Genomic DNA, 25,443 nt, shown 5'->3' on the forward strand with positions numbered 1-25,443 from the left:
ACAGAAGCATGCAGCAGAAATGATTAAACTAATACAAATTATAACTGTTAGCACAACTGTCAAAGTGTGCCAATCTCCCCTGCGTAAATCAATCCAGATTTTAAAATAAAATGATGTCCAATTTTTTATAGTTAAAAACCGTCAAATTTTAAAATAGGCTACTAATGAATGTAACTACATACCTAAAGTTTTGGGACCTACAGTATTATCTATGTGAGAAGTAAAGCACTCTTAGGTGGGCCCCGCTGGCCCGGGGGGTCGTAAACCGCAGTTTAGGTCGCTCTGCCTTGGGCTGGCTCTGATGTCATTTTTTCATCCTCTAAACACTACTGCTAATAGTGGGGAACCCAGTGATCTCAACATCATACCTGTTTTTAAAGTTTATTTTTCGTGCTGTTCCATCTTTAGTTATAAGGCACAAGTAGCATCAATTGAAGTTATTTTCTGCAAAACAAAGCTGATCATCAGTTTGCTTTGCAGCCTCTTAGGTGACGCCATCCCGCAATATTCAGACATAACTTGTTATGCCTTGTTTCCTCAAAGCGAGCATTCAATTAGCAGCTTTTTAGTCACAGGGCCTCCTGCAAACCTTATAATAAAAAAATCATTGATGTGATTGTTACACTTGGGTTTTTATAAAAATGCTTCTTTTTATAAGCATTTACTTGAAATTTGAAAAAAATACAGCGGGAAAAAAAAACTTCTGCCCTGATATTGTTTGATCGATTTTATACATTTACTACTAGCGATTTACACGTAGTCCTATCGTGGATCTGTTTAGTATTGGTAAAAAGTTCAGATTTAGCCACTAGCCTATGTGACTTCATTTGTAAATGTGGAGATATTGCATTGACCTAAATGTATCTTAGATCACCTTTAAATCTTGTTTTTTCATGCAAAGAGACGCTGTTGCAGCACCATAAACAAGCCGCCTCAACACTTTGAGTTTTATAGGCAATAAAAGTTAATTAGAAAGCCAAAAGAAGTCACAACTTTTGGCCTGGATCTCCCAGCAGTTTATTCTCCATTTATTTGTTTTAGTTTAGTTTAATTGAATCTGGTCTTAATTTCAGTCTTGCAAAAAAATAAATAAATAAACGTCTGTTAGATCACCACGAGGCTAAAAACTCCACATGAAAAATCTGAAATTAATTTGAATTATTTCTTGTATTGTTATTTATGTATTTTAATAAAATGCACCCGATTTAGCCCGCACCTCTTGTGAACGTATTCTCTTTTTATTTGCAGATTTAGAAATAAGACCATGGGATCTTTTCAATAATTGTGAAAGTTTATTTCAAGAAATATAATAATCTTACAAATCCATATAAAAATAAACCTGAATATGTCCTGCGCTGAAAAAAAGTCTATTAACTCACCTTATTGTGAGGTCTTTTTTAATTTCCCACATAATCTGAATAAAAGAATCTAATTAAAATAAACAGAAAGGGTTTCAGTAGCTGAGATTTTCCAGGTCCATTGTTGTGAGGATCTCTGAGAAAAGGTCGAAAGTTTCACAGGATAAAGGCGGCGGACTCTGCGATAAAACCGCTGAAAAAGAAGCCGAGGAGGAAAAAATGTAGAAATCCTGCAAAGAGGCGTCCAAGCCGGGGGACTGAGCATTGTCTGGGCCCATTGTTGACGCACAGATGGGTGCTGGGCTGTTAAAATGTTTCAGATTTTTCTCATTGTAGCTCAGAGGGCCGTAGTGAGGGCCGTGGTTCTGCTCATTGTGTCCGTTCTGACGCTGTTGTGAAGTCAGGGTGTTATGGTGGAAACTGGACTGCTCCCTCTGCAGGAGCGCGCCGCCCTCGCCGCTCTCTTCAGCCAGCTCCAACTCGTCCTCCAGGCCCGCTGAATACTTGCCGTCGGTGTCCCGGTTCTCCTTACAGTGGGTCTGCCTTTTGTGCTTCATCCGCCTGTTCTGAAACCACACTTTCACCTGCTTCTCCGTTAAATCCAACAGCGCGGCTATCTCCACCCGCCTGGGTCTGCTCAGGTATTTGTTGAAATGAAACTCCTTCTCCAGCTCCAGGAGTTGGGTGTTGGTGTACGAGGTCCTCAGCCTCCTGGATACCCCCACAAACTCAGAGGGACCAGCAGCACTCTCGGGCCTCTCAGGAGAGCCTAGAAAATAAAGCAGAATGTGTTCAGATAAATAGGGCAAACACCCTCTGTGCACGGGTGGAAACTACCAGAGCTGGGGAGATTTATAGGCTGAATATGATGAGTCTGCGTGGACAGGACAGGATGCAGGGTGAAGATTAATGAACATGCCAGCTGCTGTCCCGTGTAAGAGTAATCTATCACTCTCTATTACTGTCAAACATTTGTGCTCTGACGCGGCATCACAAGTCAATAGGCTGTTTGATGAGATTAAAGAAGTTTAAATCAAAAACTCTGTTGCGGCTGCAAGGAATGCGCATGATGTATGCAACTCCGTGTGGAGACAATGAGGAGCCTTTTTAGGATGAAGGTTATTAATCATCCTGTCTTGCCTTGGGGAGAGAGGTCAGACACTGCTGTAGCGGCTGAAGAAGCAGCAGTCTGGCTCCTCTTGATGCTTTTCTTCTCCTTCATCCACGGGTACTTCGTCGGCAGAGACGCAGCCTGCGGCGGACCGCAACCTTTCAGAGCCCGCTTGCAGCGTGGGTGGACGCTGGGCTTCAAGCCGGGGATGGTGTGCTCGTAAGGAGGAGGGGGAGGAATCGGTGTCGAGCTCTTGATTGATGGACTTTGAAACGCATCACCGACGGGGTTAGTGAGAGATGTCAGGCACTCAGCGAGAGACGGCCGGCTGTTGATAAAACCACTTTCTCTCCCAAATTCGTAATTCATCTCCTGATTCTTGTTCTGGATCTCCGCAGATTCAGCGTGGAAATTAAAACGCGGTTTATTCTGAAAGTCGTGTGGAGATCTCTGCGCCATGAAGTGGTGATTTCATGGAGACATGCTTGGAAAATTAGACCGTACCGCTTGTCACATGATTGCATCTGCCCAATGACAATTTAGGTGTTTTTTTATTAAGGGAAGCCACCTGTGCTTGATCCTGAAGGTCTGAAAGGGACCGCCTCATTCTGGGCTCGTATTTACTCCGTTTTTAGGAGGGGGGTCTGTTTTTCCGCCGCCGCCTGCCCCTCTCCCTCCAAACCGCTCCTTTCAAGGCCCCCGAAACACGTACCAACGGGCGGAGGAGGTCCTAGAATAAATGGTGTCCAGGGCGAGGCTCCTCTTCTCACACACACACATACCCCTCACCCCCAACACATTCTGGGAAAAAAACTAAACAAAAAAACATTTTATTATGTAACGACCAGATAGATTAGCCGGTCAGAGATAATATTATTGTCCGAGCCAGATAGATGAATGGATGGATCAACAGCTAGATTGATTTCAACAATGTTATTTGACCAAATGAATTATTCCTTTTTCACATAGAGGTTTTTACAAACTGTGTCTGAAAATCTAATTACAGTAAAATATTTTGGTCCAGCCGGGGAGCTGCCTGGTAACCCATATAAATTTACACCCCATCTTTGGTAAGATAGTCTAAGTGTCTGCATTTTATTTAACACACATAATTTTAAGGAAAGGAAAGGCCCAGCTTTAATGATTCACAACCTTTATTTATTTATTCATTACCCTTTGATATGTAGCAAATATCAATATTCCTTGAGGATGGCCAAAACGGTCGCAACAGATCTCTCACATGTCCTGTCTGTGGAATAAAAAAATTATTTATCCTTTTGACATTTTATATCATATTCTATGTTTCTATTCAATTATTATGGATAATATTTATATTTATTGGATGAACTCTCCTCCACCGGTTATTTTGTCTTGACTGTTATGAGTCCAAGAATAATGTTGCAAGAAAATTTTCTGCAACAAAGACTAAACAGACAATTGTATTCTTATCTTATCTTATCTTATCTTATCGTTATGTGCTTTTTTTCGTCCCCCATAGTGCCCCATTGTGAATATCCTGGTCCCACCCTCACATGACCCCCGGATCACATATTTAGGTCAAACATTTTGAAGAGCTACATCGTGGATAATTCCTTTTACAGAGGCAAAACACATGCTCCGACATACTGAATCAGCTAACTTATTTATATAAGTATTTAAAAAAATAAAATTCTGTTATGGCTTTTGGTTTTAGTTTGCTATCCCTCGCTTCTAAGAGACCACCCATAAAACGAAGCGCCCCTGCCTACATATCGTGCGTATTTGGCACATCTGCGCAGATTACCCATCTTTTAATGTGTTTTCTGAAAGGTGAATATGTTTCTAGGCAGTCCTTTAATCATTTACATGGGATAAAAAGCCCCTGTCAGTGAACAAGGCGTTCATCTTGATCCTTTCTTGAAGGAGAAAAACGCAGCAGACACATGAAAAGACATGTCCACCCCTCCCCCCTATACAAACAGAAACCGACGCACAAAAAATGTGTTGTTAATAGACTTTTGGGGGGTTTCTGATGACATAATTTGATGCAATTTTGATGTCATGTCCAACTACGGTTTACAGATTGGAATTGAAATCTCCAAAAAATGTTATACTCTGTTGTTGTAATTACTCTATTCCTTACATATTCCCCAGCCTACAGTGATCCAGTAGTGATGTTGACTTGAGCCTTCTGCTACATGCAGACAGAAGAAGGTAACAGCAGAGGTTTGGCACTGCAGTGCTGTAGCTGCAGGAAAGATGCAGCCTGCAGGGATCTGATGACTGTTTATTGCTCAGGCTCTAAACAAAGAGCCGGGGTAGCCTGAGTGTGATCAATCTTTCCAGCCAAAAAGGTCTGACAGCTCCCTGCCAGAGAACACATCTGAACCATACAACACTTAGATCATATGTGGCCAGGAAGAGGACAGACTAAGGGCTCTGATTTTATTTTAGTTCCTCCCAAAGAACGAAGCCTTTTATGCACAATCTCTAAACATCATCCACATGCGGCTTGTAAAGATTAAACCTCTTTTTTGTCGAATGCATAGGGGAATTTCTGGGATTTATAAAGATGGAGGTAAAACTTGGAAGCGCTCAAAGGTTTCTTGAAAGAAACGGAGCAGTTTTTTCATTTATGATCAATTGTTCGATGAGGTGAGTGGGTGTTCAGCAGAGATCCTGTTTTAGATGGTTTGACTTCAGTATCTCTTCTGAAACAAACCACTTTTAACACGTATGTTTAAATAGACAAATAATTCAATTCAACTCGTGCGCGTAAAACTGCATTCTGAATATTTAAGACACGTCTTATAACATATTCTGTACACCAAATCACGTTATATCGTACCTCCAAACTGGGGTATGAAACTGAAATAACAGAACATATTTCAAGCAGTTTCATTTAAAATCTCACTGTTATTAGGTGTATCTTTTTTCCAGCTCACTGCTGCTTACAAAACATGTAAATATTTCCCAAACATAATTGTGCGGTTGCATTATTTAAATTTGTATATATATTTTTTAACTGTAAACCAATTATGATGTGTACAGCTGTTTTGACAACAAAGCAAATAGGTTTAAATGGACTGCAGATGTGCAAGAAGACCAATAAAGGAACAGAGAAACCTGTTACAATATTATCAGTGATAACAGACCCGCAGGTTGATAGAATAGAATAGAATTTCAGTCAAACATAGATAAATAAAATTAAAGCAAAACCACAAGATAATAAGAATGTAAATAACCAAACAGAAGATACAAATGTACTCATATTTCACTTTTAATGCTAAAACATCATCTATCCCATTTTGCTTAGATTCTACAGCCACTCAAAGCCTTATTTTCTGCTCTCTGTTGTCCACGCTTGAAGACGACGTTCTGGACGGACCAGGGATCGCCTCGTTTCCCGTCTGCTCTGGGAGACATCTGGGAGGCAAGCAAGCCAACAAACCTGCTTCCACGGACGGGGAGTCTCTACAGAGAAGATATTTCCCTCATCATGCAGCCGCAGATGCTATATCCATTATAAGTAATAAAAATGCAATAAATAAATCCGAAATGACACAAGGGTGCGTCTGGGTTTTTAAAGTTTGCAAAAATTATTAATTTCATGGGAAATATGGACTCTTCTACAACATTTCTTACATAAACATGTGTGATAGATTCATGGGTTAATGTTTAAATAACTGATGTAATATAGAGAGAACAGTGAAGTGTTTATGACGTGTTTTTCTTTTTTTTTTTTTTTTTTGGCAAAACGACCGGAATTCTTTACATATGTCAATTTATTATATTCTTCCCGTTGATAGAAAATAAAATAGGTAAAAGGAAAAAATGCGCATACACGTAAAGCGCACATTATCCATCTGGAAGGTGCACACACTGCAAAGGGTGTGTTAATGTGCGTGTGTTGAAATCTAAGCCGTGTTTACGAGACGATTTTCACATTACAGTTTTATTTATGGAGCTTCTGGGCAACATTAGTCTGTAAATTTCATTATTCTGAGCTGGACAACAAAACTGTCAATCTGGAACAGAACTGAGGACATTTTTCAATATCGGAGTAGAGGAATTAAAACCACACGATAAATATTTGTAGATGGAGACTCTGCCTGTGTTCAAGCAAAGGCCTCTGTGTTTATAAGTAAAATAACACCGACCCTTCCCATAGGACAGTCATCTACCTCTGGAACGTGTTGCAACACCATTGCATATAGAAATGGAACGTTATTTTTCTCGCGTTTCTTTTACGTTTACTTTTACGCATCATTTATTACGCATCATTTAAAACGCCACGCCTAATAGGTTTGAATTAAAAGCGCAGTGCTGGGTGTCATTCTATCACATCATGCCAAAACCTACACAGAACACCATCGCTGCGACCGAGAAAATCCTGAAGAGTTAGTTTTATTTATTTATTGCCCCCGAAATAATTACTAAATAGGATTTAATAGATCTGCAGCAAAAATTGAAATGTATTAATAATAATAATAATAATAATAAGAAGAAGATTTTAGGTTCTCAAATATACTAGTCTGAGTTATAAAAACAGCAACTTTGGGGATAAATCCTGTATCCTTTATGCCAAATAAACCCCTAATAGCACAGGGGAAACCCTCATCCTTCTGATCCCAGACTGACTGCTGACATGTGGCTGGGACTTTTCCTCCTGAACTCTCCCCTTCCCCTCCAAAAGGGCTTCCTCTGTCACTGTTAGTGTCGTGAGGTGTGATGAATAGGGGGCCTGTAAAGGTCGCTGCAAACTTCCTAGCAACTTTCTGTTTTTCCGCAGCATGGCTCCTGACATTGCTGTTTGCTCGGGAGAATGTCCAGGCCTAGCATTCGTTGGTGTGTTATTTGTGATTTTTGGCACATATGAATATCAGCTCTCGTGTCCAAGACAAAGGAATTATAGAATGAATGTGCCACCTGACCTTTTGAGGTCACAGAGTAGGAGTAGCTAAGGAGTAAGGAGAGAGGATCAATTTACACAGAAAGGAAACGAAAGGTTTCTCTTTTTTAATTACAAAAGGCGGAAGTATTGTTGCAGTATTTTCCAGAATACTGCAAAATACTCTGAGTTGCTGAGACATCGGACGTTGGGCGTTGATGGATTTATTTTATGAAAGAAAATGTCTATGAAATAAAACAGAAAACACCATAGATCAGTTTATGATTAGAGATTCCAAGCGGAGCTCAGCATTCCAACGCTTGTGTGCCTTGAACGCATCATCCGGTCACCAAATGAACCGTTGGCTCCCCCTGCTGGTTGTGTGAGCGAAGCAGCACTGAGCTCAGCAGAGAACAAAGCCTTCACTGCATCATCACAAAGTATTAGTGTTCGACTCTTTAACGTACATCTGCTCCATCAGTGCCACTTTTCTGATGGAGTTGGCCATTTTTTCGTTTGTAAGATGAGAAAAATATATACGCTTAAAGGTTTTCTCGACATGTAAAAGTTGTTTTTCTTCCCCCTTTGCTTTTCCAAAGAGCTCAGGGCACAAAAAGAAAAACAACAAACGGGTGTCTCTGCTCTGACACAGTGGAATTGCTGCTACACGGTTGTAAAGTAATTACACCTTTGAAGGCAGACCCATATGCATTCCTGTCTGTGGCACCCTGCACCACTCTCTGTGTGGGGGTCTCTGTCTCTGTTGGCACCCATCTACTTCATTCTAACACTGTCCAAGATTTGCTTGGAGGAAGCAAGTCAGAAATGCCACCAAGCCTCCGCATGCTGCGTTTTTTTCGCACCTTATAAACAGTCAGGGTATGTTAGTTGGAGAAGGCAGTTTATAGAGCGAAGAGGGAGCACATATTTCAGAAAAGCCTGCAGAGACGCCGTGAATCAGAACATTACTGCGTCAATATTACTGGTCTAATTTGTTTAACAACGTAAAGGCCCAGATACTTTTATTTGAAGAAATTCCTTTTGAAATAATCTGTTTTTAAAACATTTATAAGATTTAGCTGAATAAGAAATCGCAACAAAGAATGGACAATAAAACAAAATAAAATTTTTGAACATGTTTCAGTCAGACAATGATTCCCATTAACGGTATAAAAATAGCCCTTATATGAGTTAACGTAATTGCTAACTTTGCTTCTGGCACTTCATGCCACCAAGCTGAAATTAATTCTTTCTGAATAAGAAAAAAAAACTAAAATATGTAACAACAAATTCAGAAAGAAAAATTATAAAAGTACTGAAAATGTAAACTATGGAAAAAGTTATTGAACATGTTTTGGTCAGTCAGTAATTTCCATCAGCTTTACAATAACAGCACAGTTTTGTTAAATTCTTCTGCCAATTCACGCCAACAACCCTAAATGAACATTTTCTGAATAATAAAAATAACATGGGCGCATATCTTCCCTAACACTCTTACCTTTCAAGCCAGTAGCTTAAATTCTAGATAAAAACAAAACTGAGTTTTTTTGTGACACGGTTAATCCCAGAAGAAGAAAATAACATGTTTTAAAGATGTTTTTGGATTCTCTTTACCCAAAGAGGCATTTTTCCTCAGTTGAAATACTTTCTTACATTAGAAATGAAACATTTTATTTGTATTAAACCTCTCCATATCTGTATTATAAATATGCGGAAATATTATGCAACATGGCAACAAATCACTGTGATATAACAGATGTGTGATACAAACTACACTTTATTTTTAATAAAATCCGTACTGATGAGGTATTTCAAGTGTGTGCAGGGTTTTCACAAATGCTTCCAAACACTTAAACACACAAGACCGCAAAAAATAAGTTAATCAATGCAAATAGGTAGCTGCAGGATATCCAGGTAGTCAAGTATATGTTCATGCAAAGAATAAAGGGCCTACTGAGTCAACAATGCGCGCAAAATACAAGACATCTAAATCCACAACGAGACACAAACACAGAAAATCGGCGAAAATGGAAAAAAAAAGACACCCAGTGTTGTTTTAACAACACTAATTTACAACAACACGTACAAGGAATTATAAGGACCCCCTTCCTCCTCCTCCTCCTCCTCCTCCTCCTCCTCCTCCTCCCCTCTTCCTCCCCCCTCCAAAAGGTTTAAATGCAAAGAGGCATTAGCTGTCTTTCCTTCTGTCTCGGTTTTCCTTCTTCATCTTCATCCTGCGGTTCTGGAACCAGATTTTCACCTGTCTCTCGGTCAGATTCAGGACTCTCGCCACTTCGTACCTGCGCTCTCGGGGAAGGTACATGTTGAAAAGAAACTCTTTCTCCAGTTCCAGGATTTGGTGCTTGGTGTAGGGGCAGCGCTTTTTCCTGGTGGGCTTTGCGTGCAGCCAGTTGGACGACGGGTTGTCTGGAGGAAAGAGTCGCCATGAGCAAATTATTACGCTGAATGTCGATAGGGTTAGATAATGGAGAATTGTTATTTTATTCTTATTTTTCTTCCTGGTTCTATTTTTAATCATGCATGGAGAAGCCAATATATTTCCAGAAATGTTCCCTTTTTTGTCAAGTCAACTGTAACTAAATTTATCTCTCAGATTAAGACCAGGATCCTATTTGTCAAGTTATTTAAATACATTTTCCACATTCTCAAACAACCGAACCTTGTATCCCCTCATTATTAGGCCATGCTCGCACTTGCATTAATAAGGAAAGCCTTGCTTTGCTTACTTGCATCGGCCTCCTCCTTTTTCTCGTCCGTCTGCTTGTCGTCGCTTGCTGCAGATGTGGGGGATGTTTCACAGGGAATCTCTGTGAGGGAAGCTCCGTTTTCAATGTCAGACAAAAGCGATGCGTCCGTCTCCAGAGTCGTGCATTCCGCACCCCCGAGCAGCGGTTCGGGCTTTATTTCGTAGTGCGAGGTTGCAGACGGGATTCCCGTCAAACACAGAGACGCAGAGACCGGGTCCAACGCCCAAGAGCGCGCAAACATGCCATCCGCGTCTCCGCTGTATTGGTGATGTATGTATGCGTTCGGCGGGTGCGCCGCGATGGTGCTCCAGGATCCCCCGAAAATAGAAGATTTCGGCTCATGTCCGCCATATTCGATGTGCGCCGCCTGCTCCATCCCTGCAGAGGATGAGTATCTCATCGGTGCCATTTCTTCTTGGTCTGAAAGAATGCGCGCATCAACGTAGTAGCTCGTCCCCATTGCACCAGGATAAAAAAAAAAATATGCAGAGCCCCGAGAAAAAGGTGGAAAAAAATTTAAATATTGCTTTTGCAATCCTGCACCGTTGGGAGAACTGATTCATTCCATTGCAAGGTGCCGCGTTGGTGCACCACCTACAAGCTCCTTGCGTCCAGTAGGTTGAACCCTGTCCAAAACTGGATAGGGCGCCCAAAAACACGTGACCGTGGGACAGAACAATAAATAATAAATCAGCCTGTATGCCGCTCGGCGTAAAAAGGGGGCCACCATTTTCCCTCACCATTTTTTAATAGCAAATCCCCGCACTTTTATTGGCAAATATTTCCTTTTATAAGCAATAAACGTTGTGACTTTGGTCAAGGGATCCTGTTTTAGTGTAACCGAAGACAACTGTTTATATAGCAGTAAGGTTATTGGTTCTTTAAACTTTCTTTTTGACAAATTTGTAGTTTGCTACTTTTGAAGATGGAAGTGAAAACCTTTCAGACTTTAAAATTTAAACTTTAGAACAGCTTTGGGCGTAAATATCCCAAACTGTGAATATGCAGTTAAATCAATATATTGTCAACAAACTAAAGGAAGGTTTCCGATGGATAACCGAGCTGTGTCTGTGAAACCAGCTCCAATTTAAAGGCAATCTAAGACGGAACAACAGCGGGGCTGGAGTTATTTAGGTGCCATATAACGGTCCATTTTATCACGGGCAATTGAGTTGTTTTTTTTTTCAGGTTGCAGCCTGGCTGTCTATGCTAAATATCACCAATAAAGCACGGCCTTTGTCCTCTTTCTCTGCATGGTCCGAGCAGACGCATCCGGCATTTTTAAAGCAACTGGCGAGACTGCAATGATCATAACCGAGGCCTTGTCTGCCCACGCCTTTTCTATTGGAAGCAGAAATAATAAAAAAATGAGTGAATCATTTTTATTCCACCAGCCCAAGATTTAAAAAAATACAATTTCCTCTGATCTTTCTATAAGGCTAAATACAGTTTTGAAAACCCGGAGAAATAAGAGGATTCTCGCGTCTAATTGCTGTATTTTACGCGCAGATAAATCCCCCCAGTTCACTGTTTTTGAACAGCAGTTTGAAAGATCGGATGCACTCATGTGTCAAATTAATAATGAATATAATCCAAAGTGGTTTGCTTTTAATTGTAAGATGAATTTCACTGAGGTAATCAAGGCAGTTTCGTGTTGTGGGAACATAAAATAAATAGCCCAACAACATGAGACTACCTAAACCACGCAACAGCCGGCTCTCCTGCAAAACGATAAATGGTTTTTTGTGTGTGTGTCTGTCTTTGGTTTTGTTTTAAGAGTGCAAACCTGTTTTAAACCGTATGTTGCTTGGAAAAATTACCACTATATATTTTATATTTTATTCACAACGATTTCAGAAATAAAAAAGGGAACCATTGTATGCTTTTACGCGCAGAGATTAATGAGGGCTGTGGTTAAGGAAGTAGTTTATGGCTGTAAAACATCCAATATCCAAAATATAACATTTTAAACGAGCTGGAACGTGGAATAGATGGCGTTGAAATGTGAAGATGACATGACGTTAACAATAAAGATATGTTTTACTGATTAACTCTCATAAGAGGCATGATGCTGTTATTTTTAACATGATCAACTCTGGATAGAAAGCTTCTTCCCACTGCGAAATTGCGACGAAATTACATGGAAAATACGAGGTTGCCGCGTGTCTAAACAACCTGCAACTGTGGTAGAGAAATGAAACGTGAAATGACGTCGATGAGTGTCTAAACGTGTTTAAAAAGTGGTTAGGAGTGAGTCAAATGACTAAAAAAGCATTGTGTTTTTTTTTTTTCTTTTGTGTGTGTTTAGCCTGAATTTGGATGAAACATATGGGCTGAAAAAGTTACATTCAACATATTTTGGGGGCCTAAATCAGGACTGGTCAACATTAGATACCCAAAGGCCTCCATAGACCTACAACAATGTACAAAAACTGTAAATCTACTGAATTAAAAAAAGAAAATATTGCACTTGCAACAAGTGAACTGTTAAAACAACACACATAGCCTGTGATTCTGAGCGAAATAAGACGTATGTGGCTATATTGTTTTTATTCATCTGATCAGCTAAATATTCACCAAACCTCTTGTTTTTTCACATTCAGGCCTACATGTAACTGTGACACAGATGAGCCAGTGCTCAGTCCAGCATGCAATTTCCAATGGATCGTTCAGATTGAGCGCACAATATGTACAAGCCTGAACAACTAGATGGATCAAATGTGACCATGTATAAATACAAATCCAAGACAAGAACAGCTCTGATCAATAAGTTAGCAGTTGGGTCCTGTTTCTCCAAGGCTATACTCTCACAGTTTGGGTAGGGAGAGAAGGGGGAGGAGGGGGAGAGGATGAAGTGGAGGAGGAGGCCGTTTCTCATCAAAGTCTCACGAAAACCCAAAGTTGCTGGAGAGGTCCCGGATCCTGTTCTCACGGCTCATCTTTTTCAGTTTCATCCTCCGGTTCTGGAACCAGATTTTGACTTGCCTGTCGGTGAGGTGCACGCTGCGGCTGATCTCCAGGCGACGCTCCCGAGTCAAGTACATGTTGAAGAGGAACTCCTTCTCCAGCTCCAGAGTCTGGTGCTTGGTGTAGGGGCAGCGCTTCTTCCTGCCGCTCTTTGCTGTCAGCCAGTTGGCCGTGCTCGCCATTTTCCCAGCTCCTGTAAGAGTGGCAAATGCGCCGCAGTATTACTGAAGGCAACCAGTATCATAAAAGTGAAGGTGTGGGTTGTAGAAATTAAAAGCCTAAATGAAAACTACATTGTCCACGTTTGAGAAGCTCAGCCAGACACTTAATGTCAAATTTAATATCTGATTTATAAATGCAAGAGTTTGACCGAAAACTCCGACCCAGAACTGTTAAATTGTGTTTGTTTGTTTGATTGATTGATTATTTTTCACCGCACTTTTACGCACAGATGTGACCAAAGCCAAGTAATATGGAAACACACCGCCCACAGTTTAACAAATATTTTACAAGCTCATTTTATGACAACTAACACACTCTATAGTTTTTATTGTCAAAATAACAACAATAAAGTCACTATTGCAGCACAAATAACAACAGGCAGGAAGGTTTTACTGTAAAATATAACGTAAAATCTTAAAACTATTTAAAATGATGCACTAACGTATAAACTGTTATAAATGTTCATTTAAATTCATGCTGCAGGTTTATTTATTATTTTTATTACAGGAAGAAATGTTTTAGCTTGTGTAAAAAATTAATTACACATTCATGTAGTCAGTTTTATTTCAAGACTGAACACTCGCTGTTTTTAATGTTAGTTAACATTGAAGTAATTTAGATTACGGTATAGAGCTTTTTTTTTTATATATATAGCAGAATGGATTGTAAGTCTACAATAATACAATACAAACAGATCATATAGACCAGTGACAGACAGCGTTGCCTCAACAGTAAAGAAGCGTTGTAATTACACTAACTTTACTGTTAACACAACCAAACATTGTTTACAGTGCATTGCAATGTATTATTAATATAACAAAGTATCCTGTATTTTCATTTTACAGTAGAATTAAAGTTAAAATGAAAGTACAGCAGGGCATCAGTACTGTATGAACACCTACAGGAAAATCATTTTATTGTAAATTTAAAATAAACATTAACAGACATGATGTTGAACTGAAACTGTTGCTGTAATTCATGTCAGTTCTATTGTACTATCTAGCGCATTTATTAGGGGGAATTGCCCTTGTAGCTCATGTAAATTAAAGAATGACAATCTTTCAAAGATTTTCCACTAAAGTCGAGAACAGCAACCGGTTTTATCTCAAGATAAAGTGATTGATTTAGTGCGATCGGCTGGGCTCCCTTAGACAGACAGTTTTATAGCAGTTGGCATTAGAAACCGAATTTGGTTACATTGTATTCTAACTAAGATGAAGTTGGAGTGTGTGTAAATGGATTTGAATGTGTCTGTATGACTCGATCATTTTTGGATAGATTTAAATTTACATATTTCTGGATATGAATTGGACGTTTCTTTGTTGTTAAGAGTCTTGAGATCATATTAGCCTTGAGCTGGTGCTATATAAATTAAATGAATTTGAATTAATTGACTGATCACTGTTTTGTCCATTTATTTTAATATTACTGCAATTTAAATTAGATTTTAAATTAAAATATTTCTGGAAAGCTTGGTCAATCTGCAATAACATGATGTAAACAGATCATAGAACCGCTGGGAACACTATTGTGTTGCCAATAAAAACACAGTAACACACCGTTCATTCTTTAACGATAGAAATTGTTGCGAATATACGATGATTTTACTGTTAAAACCACAAAAATGTGTTTACAGTATGAAAAATAGGTTTTAACAAAAAATACATGTAAGCCCAACTTTCCTATTCAATAATCGTTACTGTATTATTTTTAATGAATGATTTTCTCGCTCGGTTTTTGAAGTCAGTGATGATACCAATAAAAACAAATGAAAACGCAATGATGACATAAAGGCGCAATTAATGGGGTCCTGTTTCCATTTTAAATACAACCAAACCGGCACAATATCCAATCCTCGGCTCTGATTGGCCAAGTCATGGTCAAATTTGTCTCAGCCCAAACAAACAGATCTGGGAGCTCCTGGTTCACATAAAGCTGAAACCCCTCTATCATGCATCAGAAACCTTAATTGGCTGTAAAACAATAACCGCCCACTTAAAAAAAAAATATGGACATGTCTGTGAAGCTTGATGATTTTGCGTCATTCTGCAGCAGCTTCGCAAGTTTTCACCTTTTACGGACTTGTCTGAACACTCCGCGCCGCACGTCTCAGCGGGCTCCGTGGAAGATGAGCTCTCCAAGGAGAGGCGGCTTTCCTCCTCCTCCCTGGCCGGCGCGCACGGCGCAGAGACGGGCGCCTCCTCGTGGCTCTCCCCGCGCTCCGGCTCCGCAGAGGCGGACTGCGACTGGGAGGGCTGGCCTTCAAAGCGACCGGGTCGCTGCAGAGTGAAGTGATTCGTGTGTGGTTGAACATCCTGATAAAGCCTGGAGGACGCGTAGGTCTGAGACAGGCGGAAGTAGCCCGGGACCGGCACGGTGCTGCCGGGGGTAATCGGGCAGGACGCGGTCGAGTAGGATATGTCATCCGCTGTCGCTCCTTTAGGCAATTTGTCAGACTCATAAAGACAGCAGCCGCTCTCCTCCTTTATGCTCGGAGAGAATGAACACTGAGCTAAACGCTGGCCGCTGCAGGGTTGATCGACCCGGCAGGACCTGGACGTTTCCACCCACGTTTCCATCCCCTGGACATACGGAACCGAGGACGGGATCGTGCTTTGGGTCGTCGGCTCGCTGCGCTTCCCGACTACCGGGAAACAGGAGCCGCCAGAGAGTCCATATGAATATTCCGAGGCCGGTGGCAAATAGAGACTGTTACTTTGGTAATAAGGTGCGCCGTCAGTTCTCACGTTGATTAAGGAGTTCACAAAGAAAGAGTTCCCAGCCTGGTTGTTGGAACATGACATCGTCGCGCTGTTATTTGGCGGCGGATGAAGATGGCCCTCTCTGTCTGAAATTTCTTGTGCAAAAACATTGCTGAATAATTACTGATACTCACGCTTCTCGCTGAAGTCTGCAGCCAATTAAAACACCAGCCGACTGTAGACTCCTCCCAGACCGAGCAGCCAACTCTAATGTGCCGTATATTTTGTTTAAGTCCAAGTAAAAAAAAAAGAAGAAAAGTTTGAGAAAAAGGTGATGCTTTCCAGCTTTATTTTAAAAAATGCAGAATTTATTCGGAAATAATTACCGAGAACTGCGACGCCTTCAAGTAAGCAGCAGCCCCAGTTTAACAAGTTAGCTGCTGAAAGCTGTCCCCAATAACTAAGCACAATGCTTCGTTTTACAGCCACTTTTACAGCACTGTAAAAACCAAGGGTTGGAGAGGTCCCTGTAAGAGTGCAGGAGAGAGCCAAAAAACTTCCTGTCGAGGAGGGACTCTTTGTCTTTTGTGCAACTCTGAACATCATTGTTGGACTTCACTTTTAAATCTTGCAGCATCTAGGCCTGCGCTGCGTTTCATCCGCTCGCACAGCTGCACATACCAAAGCAAAGCCAGTTGTGATGTAAAGTTTGACTATAACCTTGTGGGTGCAAATGCCACGATGGTGTCAATAGCCCACAACTTTTACTACACGCTGAATGCATAACCAGCCAAAGCTGAACAATACCCTGGAGGCACATTTATTTAATGCAGATCTAATACAGGCAAGGCTCCAAGGGAGTCCGTTTGTGTATTTGTGGAAGAAGAATCAATGAATTATTATTTATACATTTGCTGGAATGTTTAAAGGATTTCTTGTCTTGATTTTAAATAAATAAATACAATTCTCGAGCAGAAATAACTATAGTTCAAAAACACAGCAAAACAAATAAAATATATTTTTTGTAATGTCTCCCATTCATTCCATTGTTCTTATCCAGAATGGTGCTTGAGGTAAAAATACTATCTCAGTTCAGTGGAGTGTTTGATTTAAATGAACCTCGTTTTTACTATGTATTCATTTATCATTTAATCACGTTGTATTGTAAAGTTCAGCTACTTTACTTTTAGAATAATAAATAAATTAATACATAATTTAATTAATTAACTAAATTAAATTGAGTAAAAAAAATATATCTGGATTTGCTATTGAATCATATGTATTTCACTGCTCCTCTTGTCATGGATAATTTCGCATTACTCTTACCTCAGCAGCTAAAGAATGCAACCAGGAATCACTGACATTTTTCCGGGATTGCTTCAGTCAAGAAAACAAATCAAAAGCACAAATACACACCTCCGTTAGAGAAAACCCGTCCAGCTGAGTTGGTCAGTTAAAAGACGGGCCTGCAGATTCAGGGCGAGCCAGAAACGTCTCTGAAGATGGGCCCTGAAATACTCCACCGCGGTCACGTCTATCTCCCCCACCCCAAAAGTCTGGAGCCGTAAAGTCTAGAAATAAGAGCCCCGGTTTTATATGGCTTCAGACCTGGTGCAGTCAAACAGCGATGAAGGAAAATACCCAATTAGCCCCGGCTGTCATGTTTCAATATGTTGTTGTTGTTTTTTTGTTTTTTTTATTATCATCCCCTTATATCACTCCTCTCACGCCGTTTCATAGGCAACGTTTTAATCCTTTTTAGTTTTAAGAAGCTGTTAGAGACTGAACAAAAATACCAATAGGGATAGTGCGTGCACACGCAACAAGCGGCTTCCAAATAAGTGTCCAAATAAATAACACATTTGTAATGGAATACGCGTTCTTCTGAAGACAAATTTCATGTATGTCCAAATCTAATTTAAGGTACACATCATGTATGTTGTCCAAAGCGAAACAAACATTTTTGTTGGTTATTTTCCAGCAATTCCTCATTAAATTATACTATTACATGAAACACAGCAGTTTCAGATTTGTGATTCTCACTTGGACATGATCTGGGATAACTCCCTCATAAATCACCATGCAAAAGTCATCGTGCCGTAAAAAAGGGCATGTGAATTATTCCCGGGCCTACCTTCATCAAATCCTTTAGGTGGCAACATATTCTAAAAGCATCTCAGAGCTGCAGTTCCAACTTCTTTTATATGTCATCTCAATTAACGGCAATGACATTGATCTGAGGAGCGCCACCCAGTGGGCAGAGACGGACTCGACTCACAACAACAACCAAAAAAAAAAAAAACCCGAATCATGAGCATTCCCACCAGCGGCGGTGAGATGCTGCAACAAATGACGAAGGAAAGGTCCGCGAACACACGTTTCAATGCTTTTTCAGTCCCCTCCTTTCAAATCCCAGATAATAACCTTGGTCTCAGACGCTTTATGGCACTGCACACCAAATGGTCCAGACGAATCCGCCCTTTTATGGCCAAGTTACTGGAGCAACTGGGAGGATGTGCTGCAATCAAAGCGGAATTCCTGGGAGCCCAACAGGATGCGCTGTTTAGGATCCTTATTAGCTTATGGCAGGCCATTCGGGTTGTTTTCATGGGCCCAGTGGTCGAAATAAAGCTGTCTGCGTGGACCCAGGCTTTACACATTTGAATTCAAACTATATTTATTTATTCCTGACTTTTCAAAGCAGTTTCTCCTAAGGATTGTAAATAAATGAATTATTAAATACATTCATAGCAATGACTCATTTTATTTCTCGTTCCTCCTGTGGGATGTATGGTCCCAGTTCAGGATGCACGGTGTGAAGAACCATCTATCCAGGACCTTTATTAGCTCATTCAGGTTGTTTTCAGGAAGCGGATGGACGGTACAAAGCTGAAGTAGATGTTAAACACGTGGTCTTTTTCCACGTGTTTGACAGCACTTTAAAAAGGCCATCGTGTCCCACTTTCAAAATCTGTGCTAACAGATGCAAATTTTAGGAATGATGAATAAATCAATCCAATTTTAATGTAGATTTTGCCAATCTCTCCAAAACTTTAAAAAAATGAAAAGTCGCCTTCTCACATTTGAATGAAACAATTCTGGTCACCATTCAATATAAGCATATTAAGCAACATGTTGTTTGAGAAGACGCGTGTGTGTGTGTGTGTGTGTGTTTATTCGCATCACATTTATCCTAACAGGCGTGTTAAACCAAACATCAGCTTTCCCTCTCCCACCCCTATAACAAATGAATGGACTCTTTGTAATGAGCATCACAACTAAATGCAGCGAGTCTTATTCCGCTATCAAATGACATCAGACCTCTCAAGCATGAAGGCATCATGCAAGAACTGTGTGCTGGGACATTTAAACCGATCAGATTAGGTTATATTTGGAGATATTGACCTAATTCATCAGCAGTTTGGAGCTAAAACATATTCCACGTTTACTCGGACGTGAAAGGCGTTTAAAACATATAATACATACAAAAAGGGGTTTCTGGTTACCGCCGGTAGTGAAGAAAATGATGATGAAGGGGCCATGACGGCAAAAGTTTTGTTTGAGAAACCCTAAAGTGCGTGCGTAATTTCCGTTAAGCAAAAAACAAAAAATAAATCAAGACATTGTTTTTAAGTGTATTAAGAAAGAGAAAGAGAAAAATCGTGTTTCTATTGGGAAAACGTTTTTTTTATTATTTAGAAAATCAAGGACAGTAATTTGGTTGTGTTTGACTTTTCTGTGCCTATGTAACCCTTCATAATAATAATAATAATAATAATAATAACAATAATAATAATAATAACAATAATAATAATAACAATAATACGACATAGCTCAAAATTAATTGAAGATTACTAGTACAAGATTTTCAAAATAATGAAAATAAAAAACACTAAAAATAAAAAAAAAGTCCTTCCTCCTGATTTGGTGTAAGGGCGCTCGGCAGCAGTCTTAGTTCATTTGTTTTTGTTTGTTTCAGAGCAGAGGGTTTGTGCTGTAGTACTGTAAACGGTCTCTGTTCAGTTTCTTCTCCTTCATCCTCCTGTTCTGAAACCAGATTTTCACCTGGCGGTCCGTCAGGTTGAGCATCCTGGAGAGCTGCAGGCGCTTCTCCTTGTTGATGTAAACGCTGAAGAAGAACTCCCTCTCCAGCTCCCTGATCTGGTACTTGGTGTACGGACACCTCTTTTTGCGCGTCCTCTGGCCACCTGGAACACAATGATGAAAAATAATAATGATCATTGATTCGGTCTTATTGGGTTTTACAGATGCATTACAACAACGTGAAATCACCGGTCATGGTGGTCCTGCATTACATGAGCGTTGGAGTTCAAGTGTCCTCCCCCTCCCTGCTCTGAGGCCCGCAGGAGCGACATGTGTAAATAAAGACTGCGCCTAAGAGTCAAGCATCTTGGGCATGTCGGAAGTTGTGAAATCATACGGAAATCTTTTAAAAACCCAATATGTACATGGTTTTAAGAGGTTCTGTGTTTGCCTGAACCATACATAGAAGTATCAGGTCTGCTATATGACGCTTATGGTCGAGCGCCGACAGAGCTGTTGGTTCAGCTTTTGTGCACTAAAGACCAGCGAACATTTGAGTCCACCAAAGTGCGTTTTAATACAGGTTTGGCAAATAAAGAAAACCTGTTTAATTTTAAAATTAATTATAAACACCATAAACAACGACGAAGATATCCATCGCGCATTTTAGGCATTAAACTGTTGCAAAAGGCATTTCAGGCTGTGAGAAAAGCAATTTACCAAATTTATTTCAGTCTAGTTAAGTTTACTTAAAAGACGCCGACTCATAGCAAAAGTTATATCAAGGCTTTTTGACATGACGTCCATGTTCCACTCACTGCCAGTTACAGAGAACAATAAATAATTCTATTTGCAGGGAAATAAAATATAAAAGCACGCCTTTCGGCGAAAAAGAGGGGAAATCTTGTTTAGACTCTTAGTCCAAACTTTACGTCAATGTCTTCACGGCCAATTTCAATCCCAAACAAGTGATGTTGTAGTTTATAACATAGTTTTGTTACCGAGCCCTCCATAAACCTCGTGTCCTTATAAAACTGCATATAAAAAAAGCTTTAAGAGCATGCAGCAGTTAGATTTTCCCTCCTCACTCACTGCCGCCTCTGCTCTGCTTCTCCTCGCTGTGGCCGGATGGCGACTCCGGGCTGCAGCTATCCGCCGTGTCGGAACCTGGGTGAGCCTGAGCCGGGCTCGTTTTGCAGTCCCTCTCAGCGTCCGCTGCAGCCGGCGCGCCGCCGCCCTCCGCGCTCCCGTACGCCGTGTCGAAAAACTGATCGAACGCCTGCGGCAGGACGCCGTTCCTACCGACGCTGCCACAGAAGCCCTGGGTCGGATTGGAGGAGCTGGGGTGGCCGCCTTTCACCAGGATCTCTGCCCCCCTGGACGTCGGGCTCGCCCAGCCGTCCCTGTGCGCGACGTCCTCGGCGAAGCAGTGCGAGAGACTCCCCCTGCTGTGGTGCCATTTACTGGAAGCATCAATGCCATAGTCTCTGAAAGCCACGTCTCTCACTGACGGAACCTGTGTCAGCGCTGAGGACTGGTATGGGTACGTGACGGGGCAGGAGGACTGGTTCTGGGTTAAATAGTGAGGGAGACCCGAGAAGTCCGCTCCGGAAACGTAGTAAGTGCAACTCGGTAAATACATACTGGAACCAGACATCCGTTCATCAAAATCCATATTCTGCAGCTGGGGTCGCTCTATGGTAATAATCCTCGCATTGTTCCTGCGCGACTCTGCGCTCCAGCCACTTTGAGGCAGACTGCTGGAGCAGAAACCCTTAGACGTACAAGCTGACGTGGGGGATCCATCTCCATCCATTCCTGAGGGCCAAAGCCATGTGACCACTGGCACAATTTGACAAATAGCCTGCATCTCGACGTGTGTTGGCTATATGAGTCAAATAGTTTTTCAGCTGGAAAAGCCAATCTTTGCATCGGGAATTTTGGGACATTCTGGACACTTCTTGCTGGTCCGCATGTACAGCTCCAGTGAGGGTTGCTTCTATCTGATTTCCACGCTCACACGATAAAGGTGCAGCTTCAAACCAAGCTGTTGCACCGGCCACTTTGCAAAAACTCCGTCCTCTCCTCAGCCTTCCATTAACCTCTGGCGTCTTTTTTAAAATAGGAGCATCATGGAGAAGACTTACAGAGCTCCATTAGTCACATGCATGTGACTAATGTGTGTTCATCATGCGTAAAATAAATCTGGAACACACACAGAGTGAATGCAATATTGCTCCTCCGGCTGTTTATAGACCAATCAGGCTGAGCAGAGTAATCAGAATCAGGCTGCATGTTCTAAAGGTGGGAATGGGGAAAGGACAATGGAATATAACGATAGGTATATGTTTTATTTGTGCCTTGGACCAATATTCATTTAAAGCGCACAGGTTTAACTTTGTTTACTAAACCCAAAACTGCACCTAACTTCATGCATCAACTACTGTCAGTGTTTATCTTTGATTTACCAGTATATTGAACTATATCCGGAGTGCACCTCAATCCGAAAGGATTTTTGATGTAAAAGTGGAAAAACTGCACGATGAACTAATTATACGCGGTCAGGAAAAACCTTGAGTTTCACGTTCAATGCAGACGGTCATGAGCTATGAATAACAGACGGGTTATTTGCAGAGAGGAGGCTGCCACGCTCTCTCTGTTTGCAACGCCCCGATATAAACCTTTGGGCACGGCCTATTTGCCGCAAACAAATCCATTTTTACTTGTCATGGCATGCCGAGCGTGAAAGCCGCATGCGTCACAGTGATCCTTTTGCTCAGCCAGTGTCACCTTTTAAGCATAAAAACCCTCTCAGATCTGTATAGAAACACATTAAGATACCCTTATTTTTCCTGTGCTGGTGAGCATTCAGTGTTGTAATTAATAGCATCCTGACATTTATGGGTAATGCAGCTTTGGTTTTGATTCTCTTCAAAGAAAAAGGTCTAATCGCTTTAATGTTATGAGTTTCTGATAAAATGCGGACAGGATTCTTTAAGCTGGGACCTTGAAAAAAGGACTGGAGGATATCTGGTTGATTAGCAGAATAAAATAAGGTATATATTTATTTGCGTTTTCACTTATGAAAAATGACCCGGTCAGATGGCATAGTAGCCTCTTATTTATGATAATAATAAATATGACAAATCGCTGACATGAGATGAAAAATGTATGAAAGTAAATTTCAGGCACAGTTTCCATTTAGAGCTCCAATTAAGATGCCATTTATTTTAAAACAAATACAAAGCACATTATGGGTAATCGAGCCCATAAAATAAAATAACATTCTTGCAGACGGAAATCATTTTATTTTAGATTATTTAAGTTTTATTTTGTCCATTAATTAAAGGAAGAGCATAAGACAGTATAAAACAGTAACAGCAGGTTGTGTTTCAAAATTTCCATCTGACATTAAACCGAATTGTTCTCCCGAAAGTCTTAAGTAAAATCTCCTCAATAATAATAAATCATATATCTCCATTTTTTCTGACTTGGGAATATAAACTGCCTTAGAGCAAGAATGCTGCAACTAGAACAAAATCTGAAAAAGAATTTAAAACATCTGTTAATATATTCAAAAAACTGATTAACATACAGACTTGACCGAGCTCAAGCTAAAACAAAACATTGCGTTTATTTATTTCTGATGGACCATAATCCATTAGCATGTCCTTTTTGTTGTGCTCCAACCACATTGTTTCTCAAGTCAGTCAGACGAATCAGTTGTATAATTAAAAATAAAACTAGCGAAGGAAAACAAAAGATGAATGGGATGTGTTATAAAGTCGGAGGATAGTGGGGAAAACGAGCTGAGAAACACTGAAGTTGTGGTCTACACCGAGCACTGGTTCTACAGAGCAAAAATAAAATAAAAATGTCGCTTAACTTTGTGTAGTAAGTGATTGTCAGACAGATCAGGCATAAGACACTTTTTGACGTTACAGTTACAAATTCATACGTTATAATGCAAATTCCTGCTTCCTCTTTTTTATTTGGGGGTTATTTTTCATTTACTGTCTAATCCTGTACTTAATATATCTGTGTGTGACCTTTGTCTGAAAAATAAATCTGAAATATTCGGATGCATTTGCGGATGCATCTAGAACTATTTTTGTTTGTTTGGTTTTATTTTTTCTCTAAACTGAATGAATAACTTTTAAATAGCAGAGTTCCTTGTGGAGATATTTGCTTTTTCTTGCAGTCCAGTGCGCAGACTCTCCTCTCAGACCCTCCAATAATCCAATGCGCAAAACAGTAATAAATGACGTGTTTGTTATTGAAGGATCTGGAAACATCTCCAGTTTTTCTGATTTCTACTGACACATTTTACAAAGGCTCTTATGTTTGGACACGCGTCTGCTGCTGTTGTATTAAATCTGGCTTTAAATGGACAGAAAACAGGAAGTTACGTTAGGCCTAAATCAAGAGTAGACTAAATGTGGTTAAAAAGATGAAAAGATGTTAACTTAAAGACATTTACCGATGTCTGAAAATAGCTAAAGAGTTGATCAAATAGGCCAACCAAGCCTCGCTTTCTGGGCTGAATAGAGAGAGCCCCTGACCAACCTTAAATAAGCCATAAAAACATGTTCATGGACGTTCAGTGCTTGGAGGGTTACGGCCTTCCGAGAGCCGGGATGTTTGGGAGTGAGATGCAGTTACCTAATTCACCGCTAGTGGGAGCAATGACACAAAACAAACGACGGAGCAGCAAAGCCACAGAGGAACATTGTCACGTCATGAGGCACTCTCACTAAAATGTGATAAATATTATGATTATTATAGTCCAGGTCAATTATTCTGAGTTTAAATGAATGGAGATTCAAGCTAATCAGGCCACATACAAACACTGTATAACAGTTTCACACTTCAACATATTCTTTTTACATTGGCTGATATCTCTATATAATCAAAGATTTATTTTGTTAATTTCAAATATGTCTAATAACCGAATTGTTTCGACGGCCTTCTGTTAATTTTATTTCTTAATGGATTTTTATTGAATTAAAGGTATGTTAGAATAAACATGCAAATAAATAAACATCAGACTAATCATTTGGTTTCCAATGTAGAGAAAATGTCTTATGATCTGTCTTGAAGTGCCAGGCATGAGTGACAAAATCTAGTATTCCTTTCTTTAATAAGACATACTTTATTTAGAGTGTATTCGTACCCCAATCCCATACCTACGTGTTGCCATTTCGTCCCTTCCTACTTCCATTTCGTGCCTGTAAAACATTTGTTTCGTACCCATGCTTCTAACCATTCTATCACATAATTCCTGAGGTCGGTTTGGTATTTTTGATACCATGGAGCTAAAAACAATGTCTTAATTTAAGATTTTATGACATCATATCACCATTGGTTGATGTTTTGATATATTCAATAAATTGGAATATGC

At 40.3% G+C, this 25,443-nt stretch overlaps 3 protein-coding genes and 1 long non-coding RNA gene across 4 annotated transcripts; 1 reads left to right on the forward strand and 3 right to left on the reverse strand.

Moving 5' to 3' along the window:
• Positions 1-1,270: 1,270 nt before the first annotated feature.
• Positions 1,271-3,080, reverse strand: hoxa2b (homeobox A2b). Its single transcript, XM_047357743.1, has 2 exons — positions 2,499-3,080; positions 1,271-2,127 (listed from the first exon to the last, which is right to left on the reverse strand). The coding sequence occupies exons 1-2, from the start codon at positions 2,926-2,928 to the stop codon at positions 1,454-1,456; spliced, it is 1,104 nt and encodes a 367-aa protein (XP_047213699.1). The 5' UTR covers positions 2,929-3,080; the 3' UTR covers positions 1,271-1,453.
• A 1,356-nt stretch (positions 3,081-4,436) lies between these two features.
• On the forward strand, positions 4,437-9,431 carry LOC124863392. The gene is made up of 2 exons (XR_007037123.1): positions 4,437-5,103; positions 5,765-9,431. It is a non-coding gene; the product is annotated as an uncharacterized LOC124863392 (long non-coding RNA).
• A 65-nt stretch (positions 9,432-9,496) lies between these two features.
• hoxa9b (homeobox A9b) lies at positions 9,497-10,741 on the reverse strand. Its single transcript, XM_047360648.1, has 2 exons — positions 10,087-10,741; positions 9,497-9,766 (listed from the first exon to the last, which is right to left on the reverse strand). The coding sequence occupies exons 1-2, from the start codon at positions 10,565-10,567 to the stop codon at positions 9,528-9,530; spliced, it is 720 nt and encodes a 239-aa protein (XP_047216604.1). The 5' UTR covers positions 10,568-10,741; the 3' UTR covers positions 9,497-9,527.
• A 1,878-nt stretch (positions 10,742-12,619) lies between these two features.
• Positions 12,620-25,441, reverse strand: LOC124865567. Its single transcript, XM_047360759.1, has 4 exons — positions 21,135-25,441; positions 19,981-20,206; positions 15,368-16,170; positions 12,620-13,267 (listed from the first exon to the last, which is right to left on the reverse strand). The coding sequence occupies exons 1-4, from the start codon at positions 21,910-21,912 to the stop codon at positions 12,993-12,995; spliced, it is 2,082 nt and encodes a 693-aa protein (XP_047216715.1). The 5' UTR covers positions 21,913-25,441; the 3' UTR covers positions 12,620-12,992.
• Between the last annotated feature and the right edge of the window lie 2 nt (positions 25,442-25,443).

The sequence above is a fragment of the Girardinichthys multiradiatus genome, chromosome 3 (genome assembly GCF_021462225.1).
Source record: "Girardinichthys multiradiatus isolate DD_20200921_A chromosome 3, DD_fGirMul_XY1, whole genome shotgun sequence".
In the NCBI taxonomy this organism is placed as follows: domain Eukaryota; kingdom Metazoa; phylum Chordata; class Actinopteri; order Cyprinodontiformes; family Goodeidae; genus Girardinichthys; species Girardinichthys multiradiatus.